The sequence below is a fragment of the Pagrus major genome, chromosome 13 (assembly GCF_040436345.1).
Source record: "Pagrus major chromosome 13, Pma_NU_1.0".
NCBI lineage: Eukaryota > Metazoa > Chordata > Actinopteri > Spariformes > Sparidae > Pagrus > Pagrus major.
Genome location: NC_133227.1, coordinates 27,347,029 through 27,368,972, shown reverse-complemented (window position 1 = coordinate 27,368,972; position 21,944 = coordinate 27,347,029). Strand labels below are relative to the sequence as shown.

The 21,944-nt window shown below is 41.9% G+C and overlaps 1 protein-coding gene across 3 annotated transcripts in view; it reads left to right on the top strand.

Moving 5' to 3' along the window:
• larp1 (La ribonucleoprotein 1, translational regulator) overlaps positions 1-18,525 on the top strand; it is a 52,359-nt gene extending 33,834 nt beyond the window's left edge. For 2 of the 3 annotated variants that reach the window (XM_073479133.1, XM_073479131.1), the window contains 17 exons: positions 497-653; positions 3,234-3,368; positions 3,917-4,069; positions 5,772-5,934; positions 7,191-7,335; positions 7,425-7,599; positions 7,735-7,916; positions 8,936-9,034; positions 9,344-9,670; positions 11,783-11,906; positions 12,439-12,644; positions 12,769-12,875; positions 13,315-13,472; positions 13,596-13,740; positions 13,895-14,004; positions 14,147-14,274; positions 14,874-18,525. In XM_073479133.1, the coding sequence (XP_073335234.1) occupies positions 497-653; positions 3,234-3,368; positions 3,917-4,069; positions 5,772-5,934; positions 7,191-7,335; positions 7,425-7,599; positions 7,735-7,916; positions 8,936-9,034; positions 9,344-9,670; positions 11,783-11,906; positions 12,439-12,644; positions 12,769-12,875; positions 13,315-13,472; positions 13,596-13,740; positions 13,895-14,004; positions 14,147-14,274; positions 14,874-15,092 (2,733 nt within the window). In that variant the 3' untranslated portion in view covers positions 15,093-18,525. The remainder of the gene's footprint in view (positions 1-496; positions 654-3,233; positions 3,369-3,916; positions 4,070-5,771; positions 5,935-7,190; positions 7,336-7,424; positions 7,600-7,734; positions 7,917-8,935; positions 9,035-9,343; positions 9,671-11,782; positions 11,907-12,438; positions 12,645-12,768; positions 12,876-13,314; positions 13,473-13,595; positions 13,741-13,894; positions 14,005-14,146; positions 14,275-14,873) is intronic. The other variant, XM_073479132.1, reaches the window with a different exon arrangement.
• Positions 18,526-21,944: the final 3,419 nt, after the last annotated feature.

The window sequence follows — 21,944 nt, the reverse complement described above, 5'->3', positions numbered from 1 at the left end:
GCTGCAGACGTGATGAGCTCTTCATGTCTCTTCTCTGACTAAACATCAATGAAGAGGACTTACACAACTCTGATCTCAGCATGAAGCCAAAAAATCCCACAAAAACGCCTAAAGTCACTTGGAAACTCGCATTGGGCTGAGCAGCTGTAGACTGAATTAAACCCCAAATTGGTCGACTACTTTTAGAGTTGGGATCTCAGGCTTTCACTTGACGTTCAAAGCCCCATCAGTAACATAAACGATCAACAACAACAGCCAAAAAAAAAGGATTTGAGATCAGATTGCACTCAGAAAATAACGTATGAATATGTGAGCATGTAAAATTGTATCTGTGGCACTAGTTTTAGCCAGTTTCAGGTTTCCTGTGAAAATGTCACCCAGAGAAGTTTTCTTGTGAAATCTCCTTTGATTCTTCCCTTTTTTTGAACAGCTCTTAAAGTCTTCTTTGATGGACCTGACCTAAATCTTATCTTTTTCAACCTGTTTTGTCCTCCAGGGTCCAAAGAAGACAACAACAATGACCAAGAAGGAGTCGAAGGAGAAGAGGGAGATCATCGAGGAGAGCAAGGAGAACCTGAAGGCCAAGTCGGACGACTCCGGAGAGGAGAAGAATGGCGACGACGACTCCCAGAAGAACGGGCCGAGGAAAAAAGGTGAATGTCGCTGCCAAACTTCAGCTTGTAAACAACACAATTTAAGACTGAAGTACACTTAAGATTGGACCTAGTTAGAGCTTTTAATAAATGTCAGCCATTCAGAGGATTTCTGACTAAAGGAAACACACATGTGTGAGCAAAAACAGCCTGGACCACATCTGCATTTTTTTAATTTAATTTTACTTTTTGCCTCTTCAAGCATTTTGTAGTACGTGCTAAAGGGGCATTTATTATTGTTGGCTCCTCAAACACTTCTGAAAATAGGATGAAAACAGTCCAGTCATGACTTTGGTTGGTTTCTGTGGTATTGTCTCACTTCATCATCTGTCTGTTGTATTTATTTATTTATTTTTTTGGGTCACAAAAAGGTCCCAATTAGTTGATAATGTTATGGCTAACTTTATCCTGGAAAAAATAATTTATAGTTCCTGGAAACTGTGAAATAAAGGATACAGTGACGCATGGACTCAATTAGCTTTAGCACTCTTGTGAAACATACTGTGCTGACCTTTTAAAGCATCATCAATAACAGAGAGAGCGGACATCCGTTTCTGAGCCACATTTAACCAAATAGTTTATGTAAAATGGAGATTTAGTCAAATACTGTACATTTATAATAGAGATACATGTTCTCCAGGCTGTAATGTGCGTGCAAGATATCCCAGTTAAGGTGTTTTTTTCCTTAAATCCTTATGCGTTTAGTTTAAGTCAGTGAAATCATTTCTTTCTCACGTTGACTGGAGTTGTATTCAGATTTAACCTGCAGACGGGCTGTAGAAGTGATGAGCACTTCATGTCTCTTCTCTGACTAATCATCAATGGAGAGAACATTTTCACAACTCTGATCTCAGCATGAAGCCAAAACAAACAAAAATTGCTTGTAAACTTGTGAGATAAAGACCTTAAACCTGTCATCGAAGCTTCCTTAACTACACAAATGATCAACGGTGTGACTTTGGACTGCTGCTGGAAGGATTTTGAGCAGGTCTGAAGTTTTTTGGACGGCCATCTTGCTGTTTGAGTGATTCCACAATGCGATTCTCCACATTGCTGCTGTCAAAAATATCTGTTACTGCGGTGCTTTCCTCTCTTTATCCGCTCCCTCCTTCTCTCACCTACTCAGTCTGCAGATAGACACAGGGCCACGTCACTTAAAACTGGCTGTCATTTCCCTCTCTCCCGTTTGCATGTGGTATCTGTCACACACTCACCCACACAATCACACAACACCCCTTCAACCAGCTGTTATTTTCAACAGCGGATCACTGATGCACCCTGCTGGTTGGCAGAGGTACTGCAGGAGACTCTGTGCCGTTACACAAGTTTTAGACTTTGCAGTAATGATCCCAATTTTTCTGAACTGATGTTGCACATTTGACACATTAATGGTGTGAAAATCAGCTGCCATGTAGCTCATTAAGTTGCTGCTGTATCCCTCTAAAAACCATCTGGCTGGTAAAATGTTGAAAGTGGACAACTGGGAATTTACCAGTCACTGTATCCTGAAGGCAACGTGGCTTCCTTTCTCTGTGTTTAAGACGAGATTAGAAAGGTCTGGCATTTTTATTTTCAGTATTTATTCCTTTCTAGCCAAACAATCACCCAGTAGGCGTTTGATTCCTCGTTAGATTGGGAAAAAGAGAATAATAATAATAATAATAATGAATGTTTTCCTCAAAGTAACAAGCCAACCTTTCCCTTCACATTGTCAATACAAAGGTCCACAGTACACAGCACTGGTTAGTTTTTTTACTTAAAAGCCATAAAGATTTTTGTTTGTTTTGTTGACCCTGAGATTGTTGCCCAGAAAAATGCCTTAATGTATAAAGTTTAAAGGCATTTAAGGCAGAAAATAAACTACATTATTGCCAAAGGTTCACCTTACCATGCTAATATCTTTCCAATACAAATTTTGCCTTTAAGGGAGCAAAAAAAGTGAAAGAAATGAAAAGTTTAGAGGCGATTCCTGCAGCCTACTTTCAGGATCCAAAACTGGATTAAGCTGTTTAAGCAGAAACGGACACATTTTTCAAATTCCTCCTGCTAGCCTTTCCCTGTGGTATTAATGTTGGCGCTGCTGTCGCACAGACGGCGTTAGCAACATGGCTGCGACTAACAGCCTGGCTACTGTTAAAAGCAAGAATCCTAATTTGACCGAGAAAGCCCGACGTTGGGTCTATGAAAAGGCAGAGTTGTGTTTTTATTACAGATCTAGTAAGAATAATGTCGGTTTTAACCGTCTCGAGTGCCACATATCAGCGGGGCATCACACTTTGACACAACACCAGCGCTCTCCATTGAGTGAATTCCCGTCCGTTCACTCTTGTTTTACCTCGGTTTCTGTCTTCTCCTTCTTTGCCTCCTCCTAACAGTTATTCCAGTCGTTCCGCTGTTACCTGGGGATAGTGACTGGGTGAAACAATGCCTCTTCCTGTTTTGGTTGTGTAATGGCTTCCTTTGCCATTACACTGTGCAATCAGCAGGCCTTTCTTTTACTTCAGAATGACAAGTTAAAGCAAAAGAAGTCTTCTGTATCTACTTTAATGACTAAATGAATCCTTGTGCATCCACAAACAGGAAACAAGCAGAAGTGGGTCCCCCTGATGATCGAGGTGAAGTCCGAGGGTCCCAGGGAGCGCTCGGCCTCCAGGAACAACAGCAGACAGAACGAAAACCCCCGCCTGCCTCCCAACGCCAGGAACGACCTCAGAGGTCAGTCTGTGATGTCATCACTGTGCGTTGGCATCACAGTGATGCAGCACGTGTTCAGGTTTCTTACTGCAGGTGGCGGCTTTAAATGCCAGGATGTTTTTCAAAGCTTGTTCCGTTTGATTTGTGTTAACATGTGACAGCAGGTTTGAATTTGCACTTCTGGATGTGTCAGTGTTGCTGCATGTGTAGCTGTTAACCTATTGGTACACATCGGTTGAGACAGCATGCATGACTCAGCAGCAGGATGTGGAGAGAAGTGTATGTGCTCCTGCTAACCTGCTACTTCTGCTTTGATAGCTCGGCTCTTTCAAATGTACAGAGTATAAATAACTCTTTCTTCACTGAGGAACCGAAATGTGTTCTGCATCTCATGTCTGATCTGTTGAGGTGCATACGATTATGAGTTTAAAATAACGTCCTTCGGCAGAACGGGATTATCTCCAGTTACTGACGGTTCCCTTTTCCTTTCACAACTTTTGTTTGCATCAAAACTCCTGTTTATATTAGTTGTTTTTGTTCTGACGGAGAGGTTGTGTGTTTCCCTGCAGACTGGCACAGTCAAAAGTACGAGCGCGAGTGGCGTGACGACCACGACGAGGTGTCCAGCGTGAAGAGCGAGGGAGCGCCGTTCCGCGGAGGGTTCAGAGGTCGCGGACGTGGGAGAGGAAGAGGCCGGGGACGAGGCAGAGGTGGTGCAAGAGGTATGTGGACGGACAGAAAACCTGTGGTTACGTTGTATTTTTAGTCTTTTGCATTCACTTCTGTCTCAAGAAATGGTTTAAAAAAAAACAGAACTTTTTTTTTTGTCTGTGTTATGTGGTCGTCAGCCTCGTTTCCTGAAGCGATACTGTTGCTTGTGCATCTGTCACCAATTGAACCTTATAGTACCAGTTCAGTTTTTGCCAGTACAACAGATCTGCAAGAAAGGATCTCTCAGTAACATTTAGCCCGTGAGCTCTAACCTGCAGACGTGCTGTAGAAGTGATGAGCTCTTCATGTCTCTTCTCTGACTAAACATCAATGAAGCGAACTTACACGTCTCTGATCTCAGCATTGAAGCTAAAGATTCAACAAAAAAAACTTAAAATCACTCAAACTTGTGTTCAGGGGGTCAGGCTAGGGGTTTTCATATTCCCCAAAATGTCAAACTTACTCTTTAAAATACTCTCTAACCTAAAAGTTTTATACCGCGCCTGACTAAACCAAGCAGGTTTGACAAAATAGTTTCCATCCACTATGAACAACTGTCCAGTTTTGTGAAGTTTTGGCTGTCGTTTAGCTGACTCTCAATCTGGGTGGTTGGTGTCCCTGAAATCCGGCCCCACAGAGTCTACAGTGAAAACAGTAAAAGTGCAATAACAACCAGAGAGTGTTGGAATGAGGGGAAGGCCTTGGATTCAGCAGGAGAAGCAGGTTTCCCCGAAGGCGTGTTGGTTTTGGCAGGATTCTCCCTCTCTCCTCCCTGTTGTTCACTCTCTTCCTGCATATTGTCTTCCCTTACCGCCCCCACCTCCTCTCACTCAACTCTCTCTGTTCGCTGCCTCCTCCCTCCTCACCCGTCTCACCAGACTGAGGTAGAGAAGTCACTTTTGAGAAAAGCAAACAAGGATTACAAACAAACTTGGAGGAAGAAATAAGAGTGAATCGTCCAGTTTTGTCTCCATGAGGACACGTTGTTGACTCTCAGCAGCGCTGAAGTAACAATCACGTGACGCTGAGCAGATTAACTTTGTTTCTCGTGCGCTCCTACACAGTGACACACACACATGCTGTATTTTTCAGTGACTGCATTCATTCTTTAAGACTGAAACCACAAGCACAGGAGCTACAGGAACTATAGTTTAGTTTACTTTTTATGTTCTTGTTAAGAGAATAAGTTGATAGCTTTCCCACAACCGTTCCTCAAATTTGAATTCAAACAAATTTTGCCGTAATTAGCTCTGTTTTTGGCAGCAATGGTTCGACCTGAAGCTTAATAATGTGGGTGATTTAGCTACGTGTAGCTCATGTTTACTTGGCTCATACTTACTAGTGAAGAAAGAGATGTGAAAACTGGAGCTGCCGTGATAAGTGGATTGAAAGAAAATCAATCGCCATCTATTTTTGATAATCCGTTAATTGTTTCAAGCAAAAATATCAAATATTTGCTGGTTCCAGCTTCTAAAATCGAAGGATTTGATGCTTTTCTTTGTCATTTATGAAAGTAAATGCAGAGTCTTTTGGATTTGGACTGTTGGTTGGACCAAAGAAGCAAATTTGATAGACTAAACCATTAATTAATTAACAAAAATGAAAATAATCATTAGTTAAAGGCCTAATGAGTAGCTGGGTGACAAGCATCAGAAAAAAAAGATAACCACTGTATCGTCTGTCCATCTAACTGACTGTTTCTGTCCCGTCAAGGCCAATATGACTACAACTACGGCTACAAGTCCTACGATATGAAAGACGGACCATACGGACAGAAGTTCAGCAACACGGTGACCTACTACTACGACAACATGAGCAGCAACGACCTTTTCTCCGTCGATCAGGACCTGCTGAAGGACTACATCAAGAGGCAGATGTAAGGATAACAAACTTCCAAGTCGGATTCAACATGTAGTCGTGCTGTAGAAGTGATGAGCTCTTCATGTCTCTTCTCTGACTAAACATCAATGGAGAGAACATTTTCACAACTCTGATCTCGGCATTGAAACATAACATATAAAACACTTGAAGCTTTATTCATTCAGGTATTAACTTGGTCAGCGCTTCCTCTTGAGAAGCTATAATTAAAGGAACTGTTCACCAAAAATATGAAAATACAGCCATTATCTACTCACCTACATGCTGATGAAGAGTCAGGTGACGTTTCGTAGACCACAAAACATTTCTGGAGCTTCACAGCAAAAGAGCGTTGCAGTATTCTCCTAAACAACTGAAGAAGATGGGGACTTGTTGTAAAACATAATAATACAACTGGAAAAGCAAACAAACATAAAATGGCTCCATACAGCTCATCCGCCACAATCCAATTCTCAATCCCCAGTTGATTTTAACGCACAGCTGAGCTTGTGCTCCAGCTTCAGAAGTGTGCCAACGCTTTTAGCTTAGCCGCTAAATAATGAGATGTTTAGAGAATCTTATTGACTTAAAATGTAAAATAAATGCAAATATACTCTTTCTCTTGCTACATTTAACAGTTTGATTGATAAATAATCCCAGTTGCACAGAGTTTGACATCTCAAGCTTGTTCACACAACAGAATAAGTGGGTGACAGTAGTGCGTTACATGAAATCACTTCTTTACTTCCAATTCATGATCGCAATTTACATGCAACGTGAATCACAATGTTAGAAACAAGAATATAGCTCTCCCCTACATTTTGCCTCTCCACCCGTCAGTGTTGCAGTCAGTGTTGCAGATAAAGACACGTTGTGTTGACACGGTAGGTTTTTTTTGGCACCTAACTGAAGAAGCTTAACAGCTTCCTCGTGTGCACTCGGTGCCCCCTTCAGTTTAAATCTGTATCAAGTTACTCCAAGACTTTGAAATCCCGTCAAATATTCTGCTCTTGATTAGTGGTTCCTTTTCTGAAGGTATTTGGTTACATGTGAAACACTCCAAGTGGGTTTGCAGTGTTTTTCTATCATATTAATGCAGCCCTGTGCTTCTCACTTCACTTAATCGTCTTTTTATGTTTCGCTCACTTGTGTCTTGTTCTTGAGTTCGCATCAGATGAAGGTAGAAGTGAGAAAAAGCCCCAGCAAACAGCAGATTTGTCAGAATATTCTGGATGATGTTGACCATGTGTTTCGCTGTCTCTCTGCCACCTGTAGTGAGTACTACTTCAGCCTGGACAACCTGGAGCGGGACTTCTTCCTTCGCAGGAAGATGGATCAGGAGGGCTTCCTGCCCGTCGGACTCGTCGCCAGTTTCCACAGAGTGCAGGCCCTCACCACCGACGTCAACATCATTCTGGAAGTAAGCACATTTCTTTCACTCCCTGATTCATCTTACGTATTTCTGTAATTGCACCGACTTAACCGACTCACCATCATCTGTCCTGTCAGGCTTTGAAGGACAGTAAGGAAGTGGAAGTGATCGACATGAAGATCCGTCGTAAGGTGGACCCAGAGAAGTGGCCTCTGCCGGGTCTGAACCTGCCGAACCAGACCCACACTGACTTCTCTCAGCTCATCAACTGCCCCGAGTTTGTCCCGAGACAGCTGACTGAGGAGCCCAGAGGTGAATCTTCCTCGATTCTACCTTAATGATCCACCTGACTTGTCGCCTTTCTGCATCATAATTTTGTGTTTTCACATCTCACAAGAAAAAAAACTAAATATTTGCTTTAAGTCATCTTATAAAATGTGTCTGCAGGGTCTCCCAGAGCCTCCACACCAGTAAAGCATAAGACCAAGACTGATACAGACATCTCCAACCTCAAGACGATGCCCAAGGGCCTCTCCGCCAGCCTCCCCGACCTGGACTCTGAGTCCTGGATCGAGGTCAAGAAGAGACCCAGACCTTCCCCGGCCAGACCAAAGGTCAGCGCAGAGAAGGTGACATTCAGGACAACACACGCACATTTTCAGTGTTTCATCCAGTGCCTTCACATGGACAACGATGCCATGAGGCCACTTGGAAGATGAAACGTTTTGCTGTAAAGTCATAGACAAGTGGATTAATTCTTGTTGACTTTATTTTAAAATGATAAAAAAACAAAATAGATTCTAAAAAAATCAGCTTAAATCAAAGTATCTTCCTGATAATGACGTCAAGGTTATTCCTGAAACTTCTGATCTATAAATCGTTTAAGTACGATGTGTTTATATCAGGATAACAAATACAGGATTTGCTTCCGGTCAGATTCAACGTGTAGTCGTGCTGTAGAAGTGATGAGCTCTTCATGTCTCTTCTCTGACTAAACATCAATGGAGAGAACATTTTCACAACTCTGATCTCGGCAATGAAACACTTGAAGCTTTATTGGTGAAGTTTCATAGACCACAAAACATTTCTGGAGCTTCACAGCAAAACAGTGTTGCAGTATTCTCCTTAAACAACTGAAGGAGACAGAGACTTGTTGTAAAACATAAAAATACAACCGGAAAAACAAACAAAAACATAAAATGTCAAATCAGTTGGGGATTGAGAATCATATTGGACGAGCTGTATGGAGCCACACAGCTGAGTTTGTGCTCCAGCTTCAGATGGGATGTGTGCTAACGCTTTTAGCTTAGCAGCTACAGTGAAGATTCACCTTTTTAAATAACGTCTTTTCATAAAAATCTGAGATCTCAAGGCATCCGGAGAGACAAATTGATGAGTTATTTTATATTTTAGTACTTTGATATTACAGCACAGTGAATTTAATCTTTGCAGCCACGTGCACCTTTCTGTTTCTTCAGTGTCGAACTAAATTTAAATAAGTTTACCTCTTCCTCATCTTATTCTAAACCTTTCATGTCGTTGCATCTCCTCCTACCCCTCCTCACCTCTTTGCTCCCCTTCCTCCTCCTCCTCCTCCTCTTCCTTCTCCTCCTCCACCTGTGTGGTTGGTGTTGATTGACCGATGTAGGCCCCCTCGTTGGAGCAGCGGAAGGACAAAGATGACTCGGCTCGCTCCCCGCTGCCCCTGCCTGGCTCCTCGACCTCCCCTGCGACCACAGGAAATAAGGTGAGCAAGAAATTGTGTTCAACCGTTTCATCAATCAAGAAAAAACCTTTGGAGCTGAAGTATTTTTGTTTTCTTTTTAGATATGCAACTTTGGATTAGTCCTTTAGTCTAGTAGTGTACAATATAAAATGAAGGATAGCAGCAAATCCTCTAGATCTAAATGATATTTGCCATTTCATCTTTCACGTATGCAGCTGTCTTGTTTGTCTTTTAAACTATTCTCAATAGTTTTCCCAATTCAGTAACTGCAACTAAGCAAACGGTGAACACATACAATCAGTTAACACTTTCCAATAATTTATGTTTCAGGACAGAGCGGAGCAGGACGAACCGGAGGAGCTCGACTTCATGTTCGACGAGGAGATGGAGCAGATGGACGGGCGGCGTAACACCTTCACCGACTGGTCGGACGAGGAAACGGACGGCGAGATCGACGACCAGGACGTCAACAAGATCTTGATCGTGACGCAGACGCCGCCCTACCTGAGGAAGCACCCGGGCGGCGACCGCACGGGACACCACACGTCGCGCTCCAAGCTGTCCAGCGAGCTGGTCAAGGTGATCAACGACGGGCTCTTCTACTACGAGCAGGACCTGTGGGACGACACGTACGAGCCCGAGTACGCCACCATCAAGGTGAGGTCATGTTTTAATGAGGGATTATTTACAATCGAGGTGAAAGTGCTCTGTGTGAAACGACCATCGCTGCTGAGAGACTCAGTTTAAGCCTTAAACACTCACTAATGACACAGTTAAAGTTCCCATGAAGTCGATATCATGTGTCTTGCTCCATATCTCAGCTTTATGCCACTACCAGGCCAAAAAAAGTCATTTTGTAGGTATTTTTAATGGTATTTCAGAGTTCTTAACTTCCTGGAAACTCATCAAAAATGTTGATGACTCAACCTGCACTTGGGGGCTAATATTAATTTCTGGTCTAATAAATGTTGTCTTCATTTTATGGATGTATAAAAAGAGGAACGCTGCCAGAGTGTTGCTCGGGGTGTGTGGAGTTTCCTGGCAGACGGGCACTGGTAGCTTTGTTTGCGCTAACTGCTGGTTCTGTAACATTAGCTGCCGTTAGCTGGTTAGCTGACTTAGGACTGTCCGAAGCCAAACCTGGCAAGAAAACCACCTCAGCGCTGTATTTCCTTCGTCTCCTCTGAGGCTGCGTTCTGTCCCGGTCTGGCCGTGTTCACTGGAAGCTGCCAGTCGGGGGCCTGACCTACATTCTGCGCTATTGGCTGCTGCCTGTTTTTACAGGAAACACGTAACTATGTTACAAAATCTGATTTTATAAGGATGTTTGTCCTTCATGCAGCTTGTATTTGAATCCTTAAGAATTTATCAGCTCTCAGTTTGGAAATCTTTTGTAATCCTAAAGTAATCGGTGACAGCTGAGCGAGCCCAGTCAGCAAAAAGCAAGACAAACAACTTGAGGAGCCTCAATTTTATTATTATTATTGTTATTATGGCCTTTTTCATGGCTTTGTGTTGATGGTACAGCTGAAGACAGGAGATGGGATCAGAAATAGGGGGGATGGCACACAGCAAAGGGCCACAGGTTGAATTCTGGGGCGCCCAAAGTCTTTTTGTGTCGCACCGTGAAAATGATAACGTGACACCAGTAATATGGAGTAGTACAGATAACAGCTTCTGGTAATTGATATTGATTTTACACAGAAAAACAGATAAATGCTACAAACCACAAACTAAATGTAGTTGTTGAATTAAAGGGGGAAAATAAAACAGTGTGAGAGCTATTTATACAAAACATTTTCTCTTCATGACCAGAAGTCATCCAAATACCCAGACAGAACAAAAGCAGAGAGTTTTTCTGCGTCACAACTCGACGCCGGCTCTTCTGACAGCTTCCACGTTACATGACTGTCAGATTGGAGCTGTTTCTGTCCAAGACCAGACGATGAGTCGATTTACTCCCTTCGGTTTGGAGCTGTTTCTGGACATGGAAACCCGACACAGAACAGAAAGTTTGCTTTGTTTTGTTGTCATCGCTGCCCATTGTAGCATTGTTGTGCTCATTGTGGGAGCTTCACGTGCCCGCCAGCACACGTCCAGCTGCGTGTGGAACAGAGGACGCTTGTTTATAAATAAACCCCCACATACAAGGCCTCGGCCTGAGGGGGGTCGAGCTGCAAGGGGGGAGGCAAAGATGGACGGCCGAGGATGCGAGGATACTTGGTGGAGGGACAGGACGAGCGTGAGTCGCACATTTCCTGGGACTCGTTCACGAGTATTGTTGTGTGTTTCACAGAAAGATTTTAAAACAGGAGAGCGGCAGTTACCGTTTTGTTATCAGGAGGTGTTCACAGTGGAAAGTTCAGGGTTTGTGTGGTGACGTAAAGCAGCAGGTTGGCGTCGGATCAGTAAGAGACGTGAACATGAGGGTGAAAAGAGTGTTTTTGGCAGCCATGTTTTGTTGCTACATCTCGATCTCCAGATTGATGCAGATCAGGTCTGTGATGAATCAAGTGTTAACAGTTTCTTTGAGTTTTGGTACAGCGTGCTGTTATGTTTTTTTTATTTTCTTATTTTTGTTTATTTAAAGAGCTGAAATTCTGTTAAATGACTCTTAATTCATGTCCTGTATGTACGTGCTTATTGATATCTTTAAAAGGCAAAAATGATCCATCATTAAGCCACAATAAACTAAAAACCGACAGATAGTTTCCCTCCAGAGTTGTCGTCATATCAATGCCTAATGTTTCATTCTTTTCATTTTTACAGCAAGAGGTGGAGAACTTCAAGAAGGTCCACCTGATCAGCCGCGAAGAGTTCGACTGCCTGACACCTGAACCTCCCGTCGACCCCAACCAGGAAGTCCCTCCAGGACCCCCAAAACCCCAGCAGAGTAAGGACACGAAAACACACAAAATCACATGAAACAGAAAGACACAAAACGAACAAATTGTGTTATAGAGCACCAGTTCCCAAACCTGCAGGTCTGAACCCCTCCACAGGACATTGAGACAAACTGAGGGGTCATAAAATGGCTCACAGGACTGGAAAGACGACAATAGATGCTCAAAATAAAGAAAATGTCTGACTTTTCTTTAATCTTTGCTAGTTTCCTGTAAAAATGAATAAATAAATATAACAAAACTGGAGACTTTTGCCTCCAAAAATTGATCAAAAGCACATTTTCAGAGAGAAATCAAGGTTTTAAAAAAAAAAAAAGGAAACTACTACTGAAGGTGCTTCTCAGTTTTAAGAAGGTTGTCCTCATATTTCTCTTTCCCATTGCACATTTTCTTCTCCATATTACCTCTCACACAATTAATGTAAAATGAGACCTACTGAATAAAATTGGATTACATAAAATGCATTAATATAAGTAAAAAACAATATCTGCATGTGTCTGATCTCTTCCCTCGTGTCCTCAGTCCCCACAGACGCTCTGGCGAACAAACTGTTCGGTGCCCCTGAACCCTCCTCAATAGCTCGCTCGCTCCCCACTACCGTGCCTGACTCGCCCAACTACCGCAGTGCCAGGACGCCCCGCACGCCTCGCACACCTCATAGGAAGGACCAGACCATGACGCCGCGCTTCTACCCGGTGGTGAAGGAAAGTCGACCCGTAGATGCCAAGGTAAAGATGGCTGCCCTGTGAGGACGGAAACGTGTCCTTGAGAGGATTAAAAAACACACTGAGTAAACATGTGTAGCTGGTTACTGCCCCACTAAACATTTAAATGTTCTCTGTAACCCTTCAGACGCCCAGGAAGAGGAAGACCCGACACAGCTCCAACCCGCCCATGGAGTGTCACGTCGGCTGGGTGATGGACTCCAGAGAGCATCGCTCCCGTACCGCGTCCGTCAGGTGAGACTCGCCGCTCTGAACTCTTCCTAAACCCCTCCTTAACTTGGTCATTTTTGTTGAAAACTCTGACAAATCAAAGAAAGAAAAATATCTGCAGGACATATTTTGTTTATTTTTGGATGGCAAAAATATGTTACCTGTGCAAAACTTCAGACGTTTTTCAAAAGGGGATATGATGGAGCAGGATTGCAGCTGAATATGTGATGAAAATAAAGAAAATGCTGCCTTGTGTTTGTAATTTAGCATTAGCTTTAAAGCTAAGCAATAATTGCCTTATTGTCCCAATACATCATTATCTAATTTCAGTTATCTCTTCGTTGCTTAGTTTGTTTATGAATGTAAAGTTACGCTGCAGAAAACAACCTCAAGCTCAGGAAAAAACATATTTGATTTATTTGTGGTTGTCTCACTCTCTGTTCTCCACCTTCCTCCCTCTCAGCTCTAACGCCAGCCCGTCAGAGGGCACCCCTGTCCTGGGTAACATCGGCTGCACGCCTCAGTCCCTCCCCAAGTTCCAGCACCCATCGCACGAGCTGCTCAAGGAGAACGGCTTCACGCAACACGTTTACCACAAGTACCGCCGGCGCTGCCTAAACGGTACAAACAAATGTCTTCCTCTTCCTTGTGTGATCATTTATTTTAAATATGAATAAATACTTTCTCTGTTCATCTTTTTTACTTGTAAGTAAACTCAATCTTTCTCCTCTCGACCAATCACAGAGCGGAAGCGGCTGGGAATCGGTCAATCCCAGGAGATGAACACACTCTTCCGCTTCTGGTCATTTTTCCTGCGAGATCATTTCAACAGGAAGATGTACGAGGAGTTCAGACAGCTGGTGGTCGAGGACGGGAAGGAAGGATACAGGTAAGAGCCTCCACCGGCGATGGCAGGTGTTTACGCAGCCACGTGTTGGTTTGTATCTCAGCCAGCTTCAAATCCATTTCCTCTGTTCACTTTTTGTTTTCCGGTGTTCAGTTCTCACTAATGGTTTCCCCCAATATATTTGTTTGTGTCACAGGTACGGTTTAGAGTGCCTGTTCAGGTACTACAGCTACGGTCTGGAGAGGAAGTTCAGGCCAGACATCTTCAAGGACTTCCAGGAGGAGACCACAAAAGACTACGAGGCTGGTGAGAAGTCCTGAGAAACACATTGTGCACAGATCAGAGGAGACAAACTAACACAAACATCATCACAGCTGGAAGGTACCAGCGTCAGGCTTGTCTAAAACACTTGGGTCCAACTTTGCTCTTTCCTGTCTCGCATCCTCAGGTCAGCTTTACGGACTGGAGAAGTTCTGGGCCTTCCTCAAATACTCCAAAGCCAAGACCCTGGAGATCGACCCCAAGCTGCAGGAGTACCTGCGCAAGTTCAAACGTCTGGAGGACTTCAGAATCGATGTGAGTAGAAGACTGTGTGGAGGCTCGTTCGCCTTCGTCTCTTGGCTTTAGTTCAGCAGTGGTTATTTTTATGATCCGAGTCATTTCTCTCAATAATTAAATGTCATTCCAGAACGAGTTTTCACTTTTCGGATAAGAAAAGGGACACCTACTTTATTTGTGAAGATAGATGATGCTCTATACAGCGCTTAAATATACGTCACAGTTAGACATGCCTTTAAATGCTCAGGTCATGAGAGTTTTGAGTCCTGAAAATGAGTCGCAAAACAAGTATGCATTAACAACCAATTTCTGATGTTTAATTGAAAGTTTAAACTCAGAAAACACTCAGAAACAGTCAAAATAGACACAATGTAATCTACAAGGTTAAATCTGAAAAGCATATTTGGTGTTTGAAACACTTCTTGCGCTGCTCACTAAATAAAAGTTAAGAGATTATTTATTAAACATTATTCATGTATTTACAAGCGAACAGGTTCAAGAACTCGACCTAATTTGGTGCAAAAGGGTCAAGATTGTGTTTTTGTTTCTTAAAAGTTGTGCTTTAATAAGAAACGGGCCACCATCTTAATCTCCACCCTGGTTATCTTTGTTTCCAGCCACCTATGGAGGAAGGAGGCCGCAGAAGACACTCATCCAGCGGGGACGGTCGCCGCCGGCACCCCTCTCTGCCCTCCAGTCGGCCCCACAGCCAGGCGAGCTCCGGCCCCAGCCCCGCCCCCGCCGCCCAGGGCCTCGCAGCCAAGGATGATGCCAAACCCACCAACCAGAGAGCCCCCGCCGCTGACCCCGCACCGGATGCCAAGACACTGAAATAACTCCACCAAACGCGTCGGCCAACACGGATCAACTCAACCACGTCTGCAAGTCGCTGGTTCTCTCTGCGCCACAGGAGGGGGGAGGGGGGCGTCCAGCTCGTCATTCAAGCATGAGAATATTTTTTTTTTCCCCCCCCAACGACAAATTTCGATTGAGAAGTAAAGAAGACAATTAGTACGGCTTATCAATTAGTAAAAATTATATATATATTTTTTTTTTTTTGTCTTAATGAGGCAAGAAACTGATGAGGTGTCAAACACTTTATTTTTTCTTTTACAAATCATTTCCAGTCCACACGGTGGATGGATTAGTGATGATTTACTACCCTGGAAATGTTTTTTTTTTTTTTTTTTTTTAACACTTCACGTCGACCCCCCTCTCTGTCACTGGGACCCCTCTTTGATCGTCACTGTCCTGCTGGCTGGAAGATATTTGATTCCTCGCCCAGAGCTCAGATTTATGATTATTATTTCTTCGGCATGTGGTGAGATTGCAGACTTGGAAATAGTTTGAACAACACTGAGCATCTGAAAGAGGAGGCCGTGCTGCTCCCGACATCCAACCGGACCAAAGTGGTTTGAACCGAGCGACTGACACTTCCATCCGCAGAGCCCCCAGTGCTCTCAGTCAAAATATTTGATTTACTTCACGGCTGGACATCGAGGGGGAAAATATCAAAGAACCAAATGATAAAAATAGAGGAAAAAAAAGACTTGTATGAATCCCTCAGTGTGGACACGATCATTGAAAGTTGCCTTATTTTAATGGTTTTACTGCTTCTAACTTGTGCCCGCCACCTTATTGTCGATTGTACAGCATTGAATTCACCCATATATCCGGTCACCGCTTCCAGCAGAGGCCACAAGGTGGCGCTCTGTCTGCCAAACTGTTCTCCCCCTCCTTCACTCCCCTCCGTCACCTTTTCTGAACTGTCTTCCAAGTGTCACTCGGTCTGTTACAAGTCCTGTAATTCTTCCCTGTGTTTGCAAGTCGTGGCTTTTTGTGCTGAAACACGTCAACCTGGTGGAAGGTTCTCCTCCTCCTCCTCCTCCTCCTCCTCCTCCTCCTCCTCCTCCAAAAAAATATAAAGATATAAACACTTCAGCGGGATGGAGAGTTGGGAAGGGAGATGATCTACCCTCTGGGTGCTTCCTGACTTTCTCTCCCCCTCCCTCGCGCCGCATCCATCCGTTCATCCATCCGTTTCGACATCCATCCATCAGTTGACGATAGCGACGATCAGGACTGGAATCATCAAATCTGGATTACTTGAAGAAGAAGCGATGGTTACGAGGAGGGCCGTCGTGCTCTGTCGCAGGTGCTCTGGGTGGAGACGAGGCTCAGACATTTTTGGGACTTCACCGCTAACACTGAAGTCCGCTCGGCCTCGGGCGCTCGCCACCTCTTCCCCTTTCCCACACACACACACACACACACACAGACATCAGTCACAGGCATGGACACTGACACAGGTACAGATGTAGCGGCGTGAACAAGCTGAAAAAAACACAAGGAAAACACACTCAAAGCTCGAAGTCTTCGCCTCGCTGTGGGGAGAAGTTATATTCAGTCGTCACACTTCCTACAGACAACGGTGTCGAGTACTGATGATATCAAACAGTGATTCTTTCTTCCTCCACTAATGTAAATGTGAATTTGACAGATGAAGAGAAGTGATTACAGCTCCCTGCTACTTGTTTTGTTTATAGAGCAGATGATATATTTGCCTTACACGTGTATGTACTCTTTAACTTTTTTTTTTTTTTTTTTTTTTAATGTTCTCATGATTATCTTTTAATGCTTTTTAATTTTTTGCAGTGTTTCTAGCGTCGTCGTCGTCGTCGTTGTTATGATGGAGGTTTGTGTCAGGCTGTTAAAAAAAACATCTGTGGATTTACAGAGAACGGGGACAGGATTCACAACACAAAAGGGAAAGTTGGCATCAGGTATTCAGTGCGAAGACTAAATCTGTTAAGCTCGGATTTCATGTTGAAATCACAGTTAATTTGCTCTTTTTTCTCTTTTATGAAGATGTTTTTTTTTTTGCCAAGATGACAAAGCAGCTTTTGTTAACAATGACTCGGATTGATTGTTAAATCTTCAGCCTTCCTCGATTTAAAAACACCGCCTGCAAAAAAATATGCAGAGAAATGATTTGATTTTTGGGTTCAGATTGGACAAGAAGTTCCTAAAAATTCTGGAAAAAAGTCTTAATACACGTGTGGATATCCAGATGTTTTAATGAAATGACCCACTTTCCGTTATCATACCGCAGTGTTTGTTGCAAAGTTTTTGATCCCGAGGAATCAAAGAGAAATAAGTTTGGAAGAAGCCTGACAAATTCTCTATAAAACTGTTACGTCTGTATTTTTTTTGTTCACGTCTCGGTCCTGCAGAGGTGGATTTCACATTTGTCCCGTCAGTGTTTCTGCTCTTTCAGTTTTCTTCCTCTAAAAATCCACACTTTTTTGGAAACATGAAAATGCAAAGCAAAGCTGTACTTGTTTTTTTTATTTTATTTTATTTTATTTTATTTCCTGTTTTGTTGGTTTATCTTCAGGGAGATTTGGATCAGAGGCTTCACAGTTGATGCATCAAAGTGTTTACTGGAGGTTTAAAGACAAGAAAAATAAGAGCTACAAAGTATTCAGACAAGAAGAAAAAAAAACTCTCGCATTTCCCAAAAACCAGCGAAGCCTTTGATCGGGGAGAGCTGGTGTGTGTGGCTGCAGACATGACAGACTGCCACTAGGGGGCCTTCTACCTGGGGGACAGTCGCATTGATCCCTCCCCTCTAATGTGATCATCACCTGTCACCGGACATTTGGGTGGATTTCAGGTGTTTTTTGGGAGTTTTCAGCCTTTCGTCTATCAGCATGGAACTGCTGCTAGCTGTCCAAACAAACTGTAGGGGGCGCCGCAGCCTCCGCTCGTCAGTTTTACACGGACTGGGCCAGCTGTGGCCGGACACTGGAGAGATGAGTGATGGACGTGGAAATGGAGGAAGGAGCAGGAAAGAAGGAAAGAGAAAAGATCCCAGCTGGGGTTTGTGATGTCGCTCAGAGGATTATGGCTGGTTATGATGTCTGGAGACTGAATTTAAAAAAAAAAAAAAGGACAAAATTCCATAAAGCCATATGAATAAGATATAACTGTGTATGAACCATTAAAATAGTTCATTACATTACAATATCCTAGGCTTGTCATGAGGAAAAAAAGATGAAAATAAGGAAAAAAGGAACAAAAAAAATATATAAAATGGAAAAATGTAAAATACTTGAATGAGATCTTGTATGATAACATTTAATATTCATAATATCTGCTTTGTAGGCTGATGTGATTCGCTATTAGTGTTATTTGTAATTTGTAGTAATTATGCTTTTCCTTAATAAAGAAAAAAAAACACAAAACGGACAAAAAAACCTCAAACAACGTCTTCTGGCTGATTATTTCCATCGTGTGTGTGTGTGTGTGTGTGTGTGTGAGAGAATGAAGTTTGAAAGGAAAACAGACTTCAGATCAGTTTTAATCTCCAGTATGACCTGACTCTGACATAGAAATGATCTTATCTGTAAGCAAGATTCAGACTTCAGTGTTTTTCCTGCTGGTGAAGGTGTTGTAGGGAGTTTTTCAACTATGTGCAGCAGCGACACTCTCTGTGTTTGTCTGTTTTTTCACCCTCTACTTAGTCCACTGAATAAAACATGTTCCCTGGTTTCAATCTCCTTTATCGTCGCCGTGATCCCGTCTTCTGAAAGGTTTGATTTCCTCTTTTCATCCATGGCTACTTCTGACTAAACCCTGATTTGTGCCGGCATTATACCAGGAAATCACGACAGGCGCCTTCAAGTTGACCTGATTTGAGATTTAGCTTGCAACACTTTACAACGCTAGCGCAGGAGCTTCAGACCTGTAGCTTGTTGGCATGCTAACTCCAGTAGATATCTTTGTAACAAAATACGTAACGTAAAAACTGTTCCTTCTTCACATTCTGCTGATTTTATATTGTAAAATTCTTAAATATTGTCTCTTTCCAATCAGTGAGATTTTTCATGCTCAGCTTCTTTTATGAAGCGAATGTAAGCTCACACATGAAGTTCAGGTACAAATCTAAGAACGTTTTTATGAACACAGCCACTGATCTCTAGTTTGTTTAGCTTCATATGAAGACATATCTGTATATCTGATGGAGTTTTTGTTTTAAAGGTTTTTTTCCGACAGATGCGTGATCGATCTTTTTCAGCTGATGCCGATAACAAGATATTTCCTGCTTCTCATGGCTGATACCAATAAGATAACCTGAAACACTTTCTCCCTTTAACTCCAAAAGTTCACACCTCCACCACCTGTGTGTGTGTGTGTGTGTGTGTGTGTGTGTGTGTGTGTGTGTGTGTGTGTGTGTGTGCTGTGTGTGAATGCTGCAGTTGTTTGTCACTGAAACCAATTTGGCTTTTGTATTATTGGCTTAATCAGCAAAATACAGAAGTCCTGAGGAGCAAGTGAAGACATTTGTTTTTTAAAGTCTGATCGAAATTGTTTTCTTTCCAGTGTGTGGTTTGAGAACTGATGGAAAACGTTTTTCCAGTATAATTGAAATGTGAAACCTCAAAAAAAATCTGGATTTTTTTGTTGATATTAAATATGTGAAACAAAAAGTTTTGACAGGAGAAAACATTTAGTCCATTAGAACATCAGGTAGTGGTGCTCTTCAGCCTCTTGTGGTTTAAATGAGTATTACAAAAATCAATCGCTTAGAAAAATGAGCCTTACAAAATAAATTGTTTTCATCCTGCCAAATCTTTTATTCTACTCGGTTTCACGCAAGCAAAAACATATTTTCTCCTGGGGACAAACAAAATCTCCTGGAAAATGTTTTTTTTCACTTGGTTTCTTCAGGGCGAAAAATAAACTAAAAAGTTTTGAGAAAACATGAATAGTTTTAGTTCAGTTTAGAGCAGAGGACAGCGGCCTCTTGTGGTCAAAACGAATATTACAGCACATTCACTGTTTTTCAAACATGCAAAAAAAAAAATCTCCTTAAATGTATTTTGTTTTTTCTCCCCGGTTCACACATTAAATTTTAGAAAAAGTTTTGTCAGGAGAAAAAAAAAATTGTAAGCCAATTTTTTTAAAAACTCACCAGGAAGAAAACATTTTAAAACTCAGTTTCACACATGCAAAAAAAGAAACATTTCTCTGAAGAAAAAAAAATAAAATTCACTCAGTTTCACAAATGAAAAACTTGTTTTTCCTCTGAAAAAAGTCACGTTTTTACAGATGGGAAAAAAAATTAAAGATGAAAAAAAATTTCCAGGAGAATTGTTTGTTTTTATTGTATTTTTTGTAAGGCTTTTAGTCCTATTTAGAAGAGAGGATAGTGGTGCATTTCAGCCTCTTGTGGTCAAAATGAGCATTATAATGTTTTATTTTTCCTGCCAAAATTTCTTGTCACATGCAAAAAAAAAGACAAAAATTCTCCTGAAAAATATAAACAAACACATTAGGTACTTCTCAATTCACCTAAATTGTTTCCACATTTCCTTGGCAGGAGAGAGGAGACGAGGAAACCACGGGAGGAGAGAGGACTGAGGAAATGTGTTGTAAGACAAATGAGACGTCCTCTCCTGTGCAGCAGACGTCCATTTCTGATGACGAATGCAGCTGATCACAGCTGGATCAGCTGTCAGTTGGATTCAACAGCTGTAGAGACATCAGATGAATTGATGCCAAAAATGCCATCATCTACATAAATTTAAATTATAACACAGAACTAAAACTTGTTGTCCTAAAGTTAAATTGATGTGTGTAATTGCGCACAGCTCTGTTAACAGAGAGACTCACTTGTATCATTTCTTATAGTGCAGGTGATGTGATGTTTTCCTCTTTAATGAGATGTTTTATTTCACCCACCAGCAGCTCATCTGATATTAATCACAATGTTTAGTTTTTGGATCATGGATAAACCTGTGACTGTGCATCACTCAAGTGCTAAAATCAAACATGTGTCTGTAGTTTAAAATGTACAGTTCAGACATTTACATGATTCAAGTTATAGTGAATTTAGTTCAGACCTTTTTTATACCTTTATAAATATCTTTGAAGAGACGACAAACAGTTTTGTTGGATGATCACTTTATTTTTTCAAAGGCTGATCTCTGGAGAAACTCTAACAGCTGGATCTGCAGCTGCTTCGCTGTCTGGTTTTGTGGTTTGAGTTCAGTTCCTGTTTCATTCAGACAGTTTTAACTCATTGGACTTGTCATTGGGATGTGATGCTCCTGCTGATGTCCTGATTATTGATTCTCATGCAAACAAAACTTCTGTTAAACACATTGAACTTCTTAAACCTTAAAGTTCAAACTGGCTGTGATTTTCTGTTTGTTACCTGTTTAATAAACTGATGTGCATGAAGAACAACCTGCAGTCTATATTCATACTGTGTACTGTGTATTTATACAGTGTATTTATACACAGGATCCATTTCACCAAGCAAAATGTGTTTATATATTGCTTCATTATATTTCATTGGTATTCTGATAGTGAAATCAACTCAGAATGTGATTATGTTATGTTCTGGACACTGGAAGCTATTTTAGGCTAACCGTTTGAGGGAAAACTGAAATGATGTAACTTATGAAAGCTGACGCTGAGGAATGATCAGCCTCATGTTTAAAACACCATGAAAAGAAAAATGTTTATAATAAACTAGGAGACAACAAATAAGAGAAATGAGAGCAGCAATTAACTTTTTTTCTTTCTTCGTCCTGGGAAAAAAAAAATCTTCTGATAAAAGATTTTTTCACTCGGTTTCACAAATGAAAAACTTTTGTCTTTGAAAAAAAGATACACGT